The sequence below is a fragment of the Schistocerca cancellata genome, chromosome 5 (assembly GCF_023864275.1).
Source record: "Schistocerca cancellata isolate TAMUIC-IGC-003103 chromosome 5, iqSchCanc2.1, whole genome shotgun sequence".
Lineage (NCBI taxonomy): Eukaryota > Metazoa > Arthropoda > Insecta > Orthoptera > Acrididae > Schistocerca > Schistocerca cancellata.
Window position 1 is genome coordinate 190,469,120 of NC_064630.1, and position 15,481 is coordinate 190,484,600.

At 39.6% G+C, this 15,481-nt stretch overlaps 1 protein-coding gene across 4 annotated transcripts in view; it reads right to left on the reverse strand.

Annotated features, from left to right (window-relative positions):
* LOC126188835 (cAMP-specific 3',5'-cyclic phosphodiesterase 4A-like) overlaps positions 1-15,481 on the reverse strand; it is a 323,773-nt gene that overhangs the window by 135,401 nt on the left and 172,891 nt on the right. For all 4 annotated transcript variants that reach the window (XM_049930451.1, XM_049930450.1, XM_049930449.1 and 1 more), the window contains one exon: positions 6,467-7,345. In XM_049930451.1, the coding sequence (XP_049786408.1) occupies positions 6,467-7,345 (879 nt within the window). The remainder of the gene's footprint in view (positions 1-6,466; positions 7,346-15,481) is intronic.

Here is a 15,481-nt window from a genome sequence, read left to right on the forward strand (position 1 = left end):
ATTTTCCAGCTTTGCCTTGATATTGGGGAAAAACATCTTAACAGTCTCTTTGTTCACTTCTGCAAGAGCTCGTTTAATATTTTCGCTTAAGCAAACGGAAAGATCTTCTGACTGTCGTTTGAGGAATAAATGCACCCATTCTTCTCCTCACAAATTATTATGAAATTTCTTCTCATTTCGGCCAGATTTATCAAGGTAGCCTAATATCCAATTTAGTGAAGGGAAACCCCCAATGTGCAGCCCTCAAGATACCTTGCTCTCAACATTTCTTCTTCTTTATTTAGCACTGGCTGTCCTCCCATTTTTTTCGGGTATGCTTCCTGTCCTTTATTTTGTAGGGTTGATTTAGGTATACCACACAAATCACACAATTTTCTGTACAATAATTTACCACTCTGAATATCACAAACAGCTTTATCTAAAAGTTCCGGGTCATAATTACACCATACTGTAGCACCTCTCCTGCTCTTATACGTTCTTGGCATTGTCCGAAATCACCCACACAGTACACAGTTTTACAAAAACCATCATTATGTTATAACCTTGCATGAGAAACTTGGCAAACTTGTACAGAAATTGTCTCAATGCTGTTAGCTACTGAGCACCTTGACAACTATGGTTACAATAACTTCCCACTCAACGCAACAATAGAAAGTTTCCATTTTACGATCATGCATGGATTTTTAACACTGAGACTATTCGTCAATTATTCACCTAGGGAAACAATTGACGCTAAATAAAAGTTTGGAAAGCAATAAATGCAATCTTGCACTTAAAATAACTGGTGCACAGACATTAAAATAAGTAACTCTGTTTCTATGCAGTGGCAAAGAGCAAATAAGCCATACTGTCCGAATTCGCCCCGGTGTAAAAAATCACCCCGTTTGACAGTATCAGAGAAGAAGACAACTGCAACTGGCCACCCTATTTTTGAATGAATAATTTATTTATCTGGATAAATAAATTAAAACAAAATAAATTAGTCATTAAAAATACTGTGGCTGGTTTGAGTTTTCTTCCTAATTTTGCAAGATAAAAGGTCTGAAAATAGAGAGTCTCTAAAGAATTTTACTTATTGTATTCAAGTTTAGAATCAGTTTTACGATCTTGCAGAATGTTTTGCAAATCTGTTTTCCCCAAACTTGTAAATGGAGTGGCCTGCACTTTTTTTCACAAACATGATGTTGATCACTGATGGTATATCTGTGGTACAAATAAGCTAAGAAAGGGGCTAATGCTTAAATCATATTTCACAAACCTAAAAATTATTATACTGTACTTGCTTTCAACAGTCTCAAGTATTTTAAGTACTCTACCCACATTCTGCAAATCACTTTGAAGTAATTGGCAGAGGGTAATTTTCTGTTTCTTATATACACACACACATTTATATATATAAAAGTTTCTTCCTACCTCACCTCATTCACATGTCAAAAGCAGAGAAAAAATGATCACTTTTATTCATTCATGTGAGCTGTGTAATGTCTCAAATGAATATTACGTTATGTGCAACTGATGCAAATGGTTACAGTAAGTGTGCTTTGCATTTATTATTATTATCGCTGTCAAGTTTCAACTGTTTCACAATTTCTTACTAAAAAAAGGAAACTGTTAAAGACCCACTCTGCCCTTGCTTTTCGATAGAGATAGATGTATTACATGATTATAGTCATTATCAGCCATTTTGTCCAAACTTACTCAATGAACCTTCAGGGTCTGTATTATATCATGGGGTGTCTTACTGATTTTTAGTACTTTCAACTGCTTTTAATCAGTGTTACTTGATTACTGTACCTTAGGAGGAGCATGATCACTAAATGATGCAAACATTGGCTCTAATTTCCTTTGTGAAGGAACATTTGAAGACAAAATTCAGTACTTCAGCTTTTGTTTCCTATTGTAGCTCCTGTCTCATCTGCAAATTTTTGGATATTGATTTTTGTGCCACTGACAGTCTTAACACATAACCAACATTTCCTGTGATTTTGAGATAGGTCCTGTGGTAATGTTTTGCTATAGTAGTTATCGATAGCTTCATGCACTGCCCATGTGGTAGCTGAGTGTGTTTCAATTTACCTGTCGCAGGTAATTTTTGGAGAAAACATGTTTGCACAAAGTTCGTTTCTCTCTCTCTCTCTCTCTCTCTCTCTCTCTCTCTCTCTCTCTCTCTCTCTCTCTCTCCACCCCCCCTCACCCCACCCCCCTTTCCCATCAGCAACTTATGATGTATAATTTTCACAATCACTGATGATTAAAATCTCCTTCATTATAGCAGGACTTGGAAACACACATACCAGGAATGGAGGTTCTCTCTGCAGTTGTCCATTACCTTTTGAGCTGAGTCTAGTGGCTGACAACAGTATCCAACTACAACTGTTATACTATTTGTGATTGTTAAGTAATACGGCAAAACTGTTGCAGAAGCAGATATTATTTCTACTTCAGTTAATTTAAAATTTTTATTTACTGCTACAACTATGTCACCTCCCATCCCATGGAGTCTGTATTTTTAGTAAATACTTATGTTTCCCCCAAACATCTCACTGATAATATTTTCCAGTTTTTCCTAACTCTCTATGTTAAGTATTATGTGACTCCACATATTTTCAATGGTGCTTGAAATCTGGGCACTTTTTTGAGAAAGCTTCTACAATTTATCACTGGTATCTTGACAGTCTGATCTATAGGAGCATTTCTTGAGGTCTGTTGTAAGTATCCTAGAGCATCCTGATTGAACTTGACATAGAGTTACTTCTTTTAAAAAATCCTTTATGCATTCCACACAAAGGCAGCTACACTAGTATGCTGCCTCTGGTGTGTCTGGTGGTGTGTTTAGGAAAATCCCATTTCTCACAGTCCTGTGGTGCAAATCGAAGAAGTTGCAACTACAATCTTAAGTCTCTCGTGCAGCCCTTCCACTCAAATCAAAATCAGAGCTCCAAAGTCACATGTAGGAGCAATGCTACAGATTGTGAGCTTTATTGAAACTACACAAGCATGGTTACTTGGGGTATGGAAGAAGGAAGATTTAAGTTTCTTCCTGTCAACAACATTACCCATTATAAGTTTGTGGAGGAGAGAAGCAGTGGTAATATACTGTCTTCCAGTATGAACAAACTTCTAAAAGGAAAATTTAAGATCCCGGCTTTTATTTTATTGGTACCTCTGCTGTCTCCCAGAATTTATTTTCTTCGAATGTGTTCTCAAAGGTTTTTAAAGCTCTGTGCTTTACTCCTCATAAGAAAACACTAGGCTCTGTACATTATAGTAAAAATAAGTGTTCCTTCTAGTACCCTTTTAGTGGATGTCAATGTTACATTAAAAATTTACTTGATAGGTGATACATTAATCGGAAAAAAAATGTATTTAAATAGTTACATATATGATAACAATCACACCTTTTTTTAATCAGTTCCCATAGCCTAAGTGAAGAGGTATTCCAAAATAGCCTAAGATGAATGACAAGATAAGGAGAAGATAAAGAGAATAAAAACCACTGGTGAAAGGATACATTGCATTAGATTTGCTGATGACATTATAATAGTTGCACACTCCAAAAAATAAATGAATCAATTGCTGCAAGTCCTATCAGAAACTCTTAAAGAATGGAAATTAAAAGTCAACAAACAGAAAACAAAACTAATCATAGAGCAGAACAATATGGGGGACATTAAAACCAACATAAAAATTGAAGACATCAGAACTGACTCTGTGAAACAATTTTGTTACCTCCATAGTATAGTCACAGATGCTTAATGGAAGTGAAGAGAAGGACTGCATTCACAAAAACAGGCATTTATGACTAAGAAAAATCCTTTACAAAGCTGTTTGTATGGAGTACACTGTTCTGTGGAAATGAAAGTTGGACTCTAGATAAACTGGAAAGGCTACTGAAAAGGGTATATGGTGGAAAATGACAAGAATGAAATGGAAGGACAGGTTTGACAATTACATGGAGCCGAAACAAACTGTCAGTGAGACAAGAGAGTGGTTGCATCGACAAGGCATTAGTCTTTAGAATACATATATACGTACATGCGATATACTGAATATGTGATTTTCCTGACGCATAATTTTAAGAGACATTTCTACAGCAAACACTCTCTTGAAAATGACTTCTCCCTCCACCATAAGGGAAAAGGAAAATATACTACTCTATTTATTGTTCCTATTGCATAATGGTTTCCATAAATGAGAGAAAATCGTAAACCACAAGCACATGCAACTGACATGAAAGACACACACGTTGTTACCACAGCAGTATTGCACAAAATCAGCAAATGTTCACCAACAACATGCACTTGCATTACACTAGCACAGAAGACAAATGTGTGTTTGAGAGTAGAATTTGACCTGATGTTAAAAGGTGTGACATAAGGCAGCTGACATACCACAATTAGTCAAACAACATTGCAGAACCAGATAAACTACATGAGGACCCCCTTGTCAGTTCGGTTTTTCCACAATTTTAGACAGGCATCACCAGGTGATCAAATGTTCCATCCTTGTGCTGCTGAAAGGATCTGGCAATAGATTGGAATCACAAACTTTTCAAAGGGCTACAATGCTTGGCAATAGCCAAGATTTATTGTTATGCACTAAAAAAGAATAGGATCACGAGCCTGTTTGAGCTATGATTTGCTTTTACAGAGGTCACTGATAGATGACACCATTACGTATTTCATACAGAATGCTCCATTCACCTGTGAAACAATTATGTGTATGTGCCTCACCATTTGAATTGTGTACCTGTGAGGGAATACCAACATCTAAGCTAGGCTTATAATTAATGGAGCATTTTCTCTTCATAGATGTATCTGTCTTCACTTTCAAAAAGGCAACACCCTTAAAGTAAGTTATGGAGCCAGTTCTCATCCATTAAACATAAATAGAAAGACTGTCTTCTGATAGGATACCATTTGTGTTTGAGATGGTATATTGTTAGGTAGACCCATAGATGTCTATACCTTTTCAGATGCACAGTCACATAGGGCAAGTCTCTTGAACAATTATTTTCAGCAAAAAAAACAATCCAGTGCATTGAATAATTCAATCCTGTAAGCTGCTATCCCAAAAAATTTTAGACCTCTTTTCTTGCTTTTGATACTCTTTCCTTTGCACTTACCCAGATATTCCAAATTGTTGGAATGAATATCTACATTACAATAAAAGACAAGAAAGTTGAAACCGAGTTAGGTGCACTTAGGGGGGAAGGAGGAAACTTAAATATATGAATATAGTTTTTTTAAGCACAAAATTTTACTATTTTTAAAATATTTCACACACTTGCTATCCCCTGGCAATAACAGTATGGGCTAAGATGACTGTTTTTTGAGTACATTACACCTTTTTGTTATGGACAAAAAATACATACAACATAACCTGCTTGCATACTAATTATAAGCTTTCCCATGCATTTCTTCACTATGTTACAAATGTTGGTCATACATTTGTGGGAATGGTGTAATCATTCACCTAATCATAACTGTTGATGAAAGTTGTCATTAATGAAACATTTCATGTGGTGAATAAATGGATTCACAGTGGCATAGAATGAACACTCCTGTAATCTTTGACCACTCATTACTGTCACATTGTTATTACAATTACATTCTCCCTTCTCAATAATAGGGTGTTTATGAATTATCAGTATTGTTTTTGCATATAGTGTCACTTCTAATACTTTTATGTTTCCTCTTCATAAATACCTTCCTTATTTTGGACATGTTGTGGTGGGCACAATATTTAGCAATAATTATTTCATCCTTTCTGTAGTACAATGCTGACTTATCCAATGTTAAATGCATAAGCTGCTTATGTAAATAAGATGACTCAATACAATGCATTAGGTAGGCCAAGAAGGTCATAATTTGCTAATCCGGTCCTGTTTCTGCTGGACATAAGTTTTTATGAAATTTGAATCTGTCATTCTCAATATACACTACTATAAGTGATGTTGAGCCATATTGCCATGGTTTACAAATTACACACACACACACACACACACACACACACACACACACACACAACATTTCTGTGTGAATGAGTGAATGATATGCCCTGAAATCCAGCGCATGCAAAAAAAAAAGTAATAATAAAACACATGAACAACACTAACATGCAGCCACATTTACTTGGTAGTCAAGATCTGTACCATTCCATAAATAACAAGTATCTTGTGTGAACTTAACCTCCATGTCTATACAATTTAAAAATCAGCTACAAATCCTGTATATTAATTTTTGCATACAGTTTCATGCACGTGAGGAGCAGCAGCTAATTGAATATAATGGAGAAATAGCTTAATGCAGTGCTAGTGGAATATGCTGTAAAGACAGAAGAAATTTCAGATCTGGTAACAATACTACTGAAGAATATTTACATGCATAGGAGTGTAGGAGTCACTTAAATTGGTGCGAGTCAGAAATCAGAAAGCGGAAAAAGTGAAAATTTGGCCAATAGATACCTGTGCACCATTCCTTCGCAGAGCTGCAGACCGACATATTTCATCAGGATCAACGTTTTCCTTTTCCCACAGGCCACCTTTTGAGTCAGATGCAGGCTCAGTTGGTGACTGAGACTGTGGAGGTGGACTCAGTTTTGGCAGCTTTGCTGGAGCACTGCCATCTGTGTGACTATAGCCAGAAAATGAACCAACACTAGCACAGTCAGATTGTTCACGTTTGCAGTGCTGTTGTGGCTGATGTGAGCGTTCTCGAAGTGGTGCTGCGAGAGATGCACGTCGTGGCGGTGATGCTGGTGGATCAGAGGAGTCTGATGCGGCCTCTGACAGTTCTGCTGCTGCCGATGCTGATGCTGCAGATGAGTAGCGTGCCCTCACATAAGGTTGCAGAGGGGGAAAGGTCTGCTGACGTGTTAACGTAGCAGTTGCACCTCTCATTCCTGAGGAAGATGGCACAGAACCTCGAAGGACAGACGACAGTCGGCTAGCCTCAGTGCTGGTTGTAATACTAGCAATGCTCGGTTCTGGTAGCAAGTTCTCAGCACTATGGTCTGCTGGGGGTGGCTGATTTGCTCCTGCACCACTACTACTGCTAGATGAAAGTGGTGGTGATAGTGATGGCTCATCCAGCAGTTGCGGGCTGACAGCAGGTGAAAGAGGTGAAACTGATGGAGGTGGTAGGGGGGAGCCTCTCCTTCGAGGGCTACGTGGTGGAGGAGGGGGAGGGAGGCTTTCCCGCCGGATAACGGTCCGTGATACTGGAGGTGGCTGAGGAGCACTGAGTGGCACAGAGTGACGCCGACGAGCAGGCGCTGCATACAGTTGCATGTCAGCAGCTGCAGGTATGACTGCAGGCAGTGGAAGGAGTTCTGCTCCATCCTCCTGGAAAGACAATACAAATACAATAAGCAAAATGCTTCTGCTATGTGACAATGAAATACTGTGATTTACATATCTGCCAAATCATCTCTGCAGCAGAAATGTGACAGCTGAGCAAGGTAAGATATTCTCACCACCATGTCACACTTTAAAAACTTCACAGAGTTTGTACATTGGAATACCTCTTGCTTTAAAAGAGGCATGAAATTAGAACATTTTATTTACAGGTACCATAAATACCTGGACTTGTGTGGTATTATTATCAAATGACAGTAGTGTAGAATACAGTTTTTTACTTTCGCCATCTCTTTTCCAAGCTATTTCCTGCATCACATGTATGTCCATAACTTAGGTTGCTAAATTATGGAGTTGAAGTAACACTCACCTAATGATGCTATAATTGTAACTGGTATATGGCAATCAGTGTAAAAGGACCTAGTATATACAGGGTAGAGAAAAAGTGTGTCACGAAATTTTAACCCTAGATAGCTGAAGCCAGTAGGAGCCAAACTTACAAATGTTGTGTACATCAACAACACGCAATTTTTAAACAACAGAAACCTGGTACCATGAGCTCCAATTGGCCACGGGACTGCACTGTTGCTGGATGCTCTGGACAATGCATGACCATGAATGCTTTGCCTGCAGGTGATTGCGATGTTTCCAAGGTGGCCGACATGCTCAGTGATAGGATGCTAGCCTGAGGGTGAATCAGCCGGGGCCCAACACATCCACTGTAGTTTCACGATAAGGCATAACAGGAACAAAACCGTACAAATTGTGTCAGTACTGAAAAGGGCCTTTTTTGTAGCTAGGACATTGTTTACTTATAGCAGGTGCTCGAACTGGCAACCCTCTGACATGCCACAAGCTTGGTAATGTCAAATGGTGTTTTGTAGAACTCTTTCAAAGATTCCTGGCATTGCCCTGATGTGATTTGTGGCATGTTGAATGTGACCCATTAATTCCTCTTCATTTCTAGGTGGTTCATGTCCACTTGGGTGAACTGGAACCTTGAAGAATCCCCACAGGAAAAAGTCCAGTGGTGTGAGGTCTGGTGATCACAGGTGCCATGTCCGAGGAGGGCCTCTGCCAATTACCCGGCCATCAAAAAGTTCATTTAAATATATGTGCACAGCACGACTTATGTGCAGGTGCCCCATCATGCTGCAACCACATGCATAGCCAGATGTCCAGGGGAACATCTCCCAGCAGGCCGCGTAGAGTTTCTTGCAAAAAGTCAAGGTAAATTGCCCAGTAAGTGGAGGAGGTAGACGGCTGGCCCAATCAGATGGTCACCCACAATGCCTGCCCAAATGTTGAGCAAAAATCATTTCTGGTGTCCATGGACATAAGTGACATGAGGATTCCCACTTGCGCAGTAATGAATGTTTCGAGTATTGTAAAGGCAATCCTGATGGAAGGTGCACTCGTCGGTAAACAACACAATGGCGGGGAAGTCGGGCTTTCATGCAACACATCACGGAAACCACTGGCGAAACCCTAGCCTGTGTTCATAGTCCACCACAGGTATTAGGTCTTCGATAGGGTGGAAACTAAATGGATGCTGGCTGTCAGCCCTCAAATCCCCCCACATTAAACAATGAGTGACCCCCACGTCATCCAACTGTTCAAGTACTTGTCGTAGGTGATTCCTCAAAGCACTTGAGAATAGTCTCTTCAAATGCAGCATCCCATCATGTTCAAGGTCTTCCAGCATCACTTTCATAACCCGCTAATGATCCTGTTTTGCCACATCGCAGGTGAATTGCTGTTAAATGTTTGTGGGTGGGGGTGGCATCTTGTTGGGTACCACTCCTCATACAACCATCAGCTTCATGCACATTACAGTCGGCTAGTCCATAAATAAAAACCAAATCTCATTGTTCTTCAAACAAATACAGTGCCACCATACTTCCTGTATGAATAAATTACAGATGATCTGTGTGTGAGAGACCGATGACCTTTGCAGTCTGGTTCCTTCAACCCCAAAAACCAAACAACCAACCAACCAACCAACATGCGTGTGCTCTGAAGCAAAGCTTATCTGGGAATGCCTCTGACGTGAGGTGGAGACAAACAGCAAAACCTATTTGACACTTGTGTGTATTTTGTTGGGGTAGTGACAATGCGAGGGATGTTTGTATGTGTGAACCGACAACCATAGCACTGCCCGTCAACCAACGAACAGCAACATGGCAATCCCACACCCACTCGGAGCACGTGGCACTAAGTTCCTGTAGTTTAAAAAAGGTGTGTTGTCAACCTACACAACATTAGTAATTTTCGTTCCTACTGGCATCAGCTATCCTGGGTTAAAATTTCATGACACAATTTTTCTCCGCCCTGTATATCTTCTTCACACTACACTGTATCTTATGAATGCAAGATACATACAATGGTTGGGATCCTTATCAACTGGATGGCAATATTATCACATTCAGAGTCTTTCAATAGAACTTAGTATACACATGTGAAAGAAATTTACAGTATAAAGCCTACAACAGATATCATGTATTAAGTTAATGTGTACATTATATGTGTATCCGGACACCCCCAAAAACACACACATTTTTTCATATTAGGTACATTGTACTGCCACCTACCAGAAGGTACTCCATATCAGCGACCTCAGTAGTAATTAGACATCATGAGAGAGCAGAATGGGGTGCTCTGCGGAACTCACGGACTTAGTACTTGGTCAGGTGGTTGGGTATCACTTGTGTCATACATCTGTATGCGAGATTTACACATTCCTCAACATCCCTAAGGTCCACTGTTTCCAATGTGATAGTGAAGTGGAAATATGAAGGGACACGTACAGCACAAAAGCGTACAGGCCGACCTCATCTGTTGATTGACAGAGATTGCGACAGTTGAAGAGGGTCGTAATATGTAATAGGCAGACATCTATCCAGACCACTATGCAGGAATTCCAAACTGCATCAGGATCCACAGCAAGTACTATGACATTTAGGCAGGAGGTGAGAAAACTTGGATTTCACAGTCAGGCGGCTGCTCATAAGCCGCACATCATGCCGGTAAATGCCAAATCGTGCCTCACTCGGTGTAAGTAGCATAAACATTGGACGACTGGACAGTGGAAAAACGTTGTGTGGAGTGACAAATCATGGTACACAATGTGGCGATCCGATGGCAGGGTGTGGGTATGGTGAATGCCTGGCAAACATCATCTGCCAGCATGTGTAGTGCCAACAGTAAAATTCGGAGGCGGTACTGTTATGGTGTGGTCATGTTTTTCACAGAGTGGGCTTGCACCCCTTGTTGTTTTGCATAGCACTATCACAGCACAGGCCTAAATTGATGTTTTAAGCACCTTCTTGCTTCCCACTGTTGAAGAGCAATTTGAGGATGACAACTACATCTTTCAACACGATCGAGCACCCGTCCATAATACACAACCTGTGGCAGAATGGTTACACAACAGTAGGATCCCTGTAATGGACTGGCCTGCACAGGTTTCTAACCTGAATTCTAAAAAAACTCCCTTGGGATGTTTGGGAAAACCAACTTTGCACCAGCCTCACCAACTGACATTGATACCTCTCCTCATTGCAACACTCCATGAAGAATGTGCCGCCATTCCCCAAGACCTTCCAGCAGCTGATTGAATGTATGCCTGCTAGAGTGGAAGCTTTCATCAAGGCTAAGGGTGGGCCAACACCATATTGAATTCCAGCATTACCAATGGAGGGTGCCACAAACTTGTAAGCCATTTTCAGCCAGGTGTCTGGATACTTTTGATCACATAGTATACATAATGCCAAAACACCGCCTTTAACTATACTCAGTATTAGCCTGTGTACTGGCATAATTCTGAATTCCTTTTTCAAAGAGGAAAACTAAATATGTTACAGGCATATTAGTTTAGTTTAGAGTACACAGTTCAACTACACAATATAATTAGGACAAGAAACTATGAAAACTGCAAAACAAAAATTTTACAATCTCTCTCGTGAATGGTACAAATGTCTTTCCGTTTGCTTTCATGAAAATAGTACAGATCACTTAAAAGTCACATGTAACTGAGAGTATTTTACATGGTTCTAATGTAATTAATTTTGATATGGTAATCGTGGAAGCATACGGGACGCAAGGCTGATGTACGAGGGTGGTTTGAAAAGTTCTCATAATGGAATAGAAAAGAAAGTACTTACATCACTGAATTTTTTTTTTTTCAATGTATTCTCCTTGTAGATTAATACACTTGGTCCAATGATGTTCCAGTACCTTGACCCCATCCAGGCCTGCAAAATAGTTGTCAACTCCGGCTATCAATTCTTTGTTTGAAGTGAATCTTTGTCCACCAAGAAAAATTTTCAGTTTTGGGAAGAGATGGAAGTATGACAGAGCCATATCAAGTGAATAAGGTGGCTGTGGCAACAATTCATACCTTAGTTCATGTAATTACACCATGGTGATGGCACGTGTGTGGGCGCACGTTGAACCAGCATCAAGAGTCGTGGCACCCATCTTGCAGATAATTTTTTCATTTCTAATTCTTCAGTTAAAATGTGATATGCCCTTTCAGGTGACATCTGCAAGCGTGAGCAATTTCACACACTTTCAATTGGCGATCCTCCATGATCATTTTGTGCACTTTTGCAATGATTTCTGAAGTACTGACACATCTTGGCCGACCACTGCACGGATCATCATCTAAGCTCTCCTGACCAAATTTAAATTCATTTGTCCACTTGGCAACAGTTGAATATAAAGGAGCAGAGTCCCCCAGTGTATTCTGGAAATCTGCATGAATGTACTTAGCTTTCATTCTTTCTTTACGAAGTACTTAATCACTGCTCGAATATTGATTTCTACCATCTTCATAAATCACTATGCGGGAACAACAACAGAGCCACATTACCACCACACCTCTCTTCCAAGAGCACTAATGTGGCATGTGTTTACAGGCAACAGTCCAATGAATGTCATGTGAACAACTCGTTGCACTTGTGCTGACCTCTCCTGGTGATTCCGCTAACTTTTCAAACCACCCTTGTACAATACAGTACAAAATCAATCATGATTCAGTTATTTGCTCACAAATCCTGCCTGCAAAAACAAGTCTGTTGACCAGTAATGACTGATTTTTGGCAATTTGAGGACTCACATAATATAAAATAATATACAAAAAAATCAGTAAATTTTGCACAAATTTACTATAGATCATTTACAACAGAGTTTATTTTTAGATTTTCTTTGTTTCTTTGCTGCAGTAATGTTACCGGCATATCGATTCCTTTCACTTGTGATGTGGTACCTCATGTAGCCATCAAAGGAAAGAGTAAAATAACTGAACTCTTCAGTCATGTCTGAAAACTGGGAGCCTACATCAACTTCTTCCTGGAATATTGCTAGTTTTCACCAATTGTCGAGATTCGACTAACCTCACTCAGATTCCTTAGACATGTCCACACAACAAGGTAATAAAGACAGTGATCAGTCTGCATCATTGTCTGCCTGCTTAGATCAGTACTCAGAAATCACATGTGGAAATAAAGACGTTAACATCGCTCACAGTACAAAACGCAAGAACGAGTTACACATTTAACAGACAACTGCAACACTTATGTGAGTGATTCACCGCTTGTTCTTTTGTCTGGGAAGGACAAATCCTCTCTCTCAGTAGCTTCTATTTCTGATCCTGGATCTCCATATAAATAACCAAAATCTCCCTGTCAGATTGGTAACTCCATTTCTACTCTCGTACACACTTGTGAGTGAAGTGCAAAGAGCTCTCCCCTTGTACTTCTATCACCAATAGATGGAGACAACCATAGTGCAGCCCCTTAGCATTAGGCCAATGATATACCTTCACATTATTTGCTGAAACAGCTTGTGTTACAAACAAGATGACCTACAGGCAGCTGGTAGACACTTGGTTGAATGGGGTAGGGATGCCAGGGTGTGTGCGACTGGTTATGTATGGGTACTGTGATAAAAGTGTTAAGCACTGGGCTAGGCAGCTATGTGAAAGTCTCTCCGTACCATTTTCAATCTGGTAATTAGCAACAGCATATGATATTATTACTTCCTGCATCAGTTATGCAGGGACAAAACTGCTGGGACAAAACATTTTCATCAATAAGCATTTCAAACAAGAAGTCTTACCTAACACAACTTCCTTTCACTTTTGGTGTGCTAATTGTTCAGGCAGTCGAATCACATTAAAAATGTACAATTGTCTTTGGTTGTGTGAAATACTTTCCATCATACTTGGTTGACACATATGCTCAAAAGCTTTTGTAGGATTTTTTTTTTTATGTTTGACTCAAGTGGAAGGACTGAACCAGAGACCTTGATGGTACTGTGGCGAGTGAGGTGCTGTGATCTCCCGGAGTTGTGCCATAGGGTTGAGAACTGTAGGGTCCTCCTAAATGGGTCAGGTGTGCACTACACATCAGAGTGGGCTAATCAGGTAGCTGACTGTGTGGAGTTCACACAGAGTCTTTTTAGATTAGATGACTCTCCATCCAGTGCATATAATGATAGCTCTAGGGGACATGGAAGTGTCAGTATAAGATGCAAAGAAATGCCTCTTATAGATGAGAGTATAAATATTCTAGTGATTAAGAGCCAAAGTATTCACGACAAAGTAATACTGTATTTTGAAGTGCTTTGTGGAGCTCAGATTATACTAGGTACAGAAGGCTGGTTAAAATCCAAAATTCATAGCAGTGAGATACTTGGGGATAATTTAAACAGACATCAAATGATAGGTAAATGGCAAATGGAGTAGACAAGAAACTCAAGAAATTGAAACTGCATGCGAGATTGTCTGGACATGATTCAGTATCAAGAGCGGGCATAAACCTATAATCACATCCTTCTACAGACCAGTGAGACTCACCTACATATGTAACCAAAAACGTCAGAGAAAAACCTAAATTTGTTACTAAAAAAATCCTCATCATACTGGCATTATTATTGGAGGAGACTATCACCCAACAATGAATTGGGATAATTACAGTGTTGTTAGCAGTGGGCCTGACAATCCACTGCACAAAACAATAGTAAATGTGTTCTCTGAGAATACCTTCAAAGGACTGTTCAGAAGCCCACACATGGTGGAAATATTTAATCTAACTGCAACGAATAGACCTGACCTGTTAGAGGATGTCCACATCGAAACCAGTATCAGCGTAAGGTATAGCCATGATATGTGCAATTACTGACCATGCCCATAGCTGATGTACTTGTTTCTGTAAGCATAAGAATTAGGTAACAGGGGAAAGAGATTGGGGCAGAAGATGTATGGTTGAGGTCACTTATTTAAGAGTGTTTGTTGAAAGCTACATGGAGATCAGGAGATATTTCAGTTCTGATACACATTGAAATCAGAATTCTTCATACCATGTGTAGACAGAAAGCAACCATTGTTGCGTCAGTGGGGCGGCAGCATGCCACAGGACACAACAACATAGTGGTAGGCCTCAGAGCATGGATATGGAACGCTACAAAGCACAAACTAAAAGTTAGACAAAAATTCTAAGGATAGAAACTCCTTGGAAACCAGCAAATGCACGAGTCTAAGGAAAGGACAACAATGGAAAGAAAACATGTTTCATAAGAATAAAGCCAGAATTATTTTGGAAAGTATTCTGAAAGTGTTTCCAGTGCAACCAATCAAATGGACATAAGCAGTTCGTATTATGTCAATTACTTACAATTCAGTAAATCGTGAAGAATTATCAAATGAGTGCAAGTAACAAAATGCGAAAGTGTAAGCACTCTAACAGTACAAACAAGTATCAGGCTCAGTGGTTAGGCCCACAAGATGATGATCATTACTGTAGCCCGCTTACACAACTAACATTCTTTATAACCTGTCAAAGTTTGTCACTTTATAAACTCATACAAAATTGTAAGAGCATTTTAACTAGGTTCTCTAACCATAGCAGCAGCAATCAATTAATTTCTTGTCTACTGGAGTACCAGTAGCCCTAAATCTGAGCATGTCATTCAATGGCAGAGCTCTGGCATCTTCCATGTTTTAAGTGAAGAAATACACAACAGTAAGTATGAATAATAATAACAGTTTCTTTCATTTTTAAGGATATGTGAAGATATCCTTTAGTTTATTTGCAGTTTATTTGCAGTTTATTTACAGAAGCT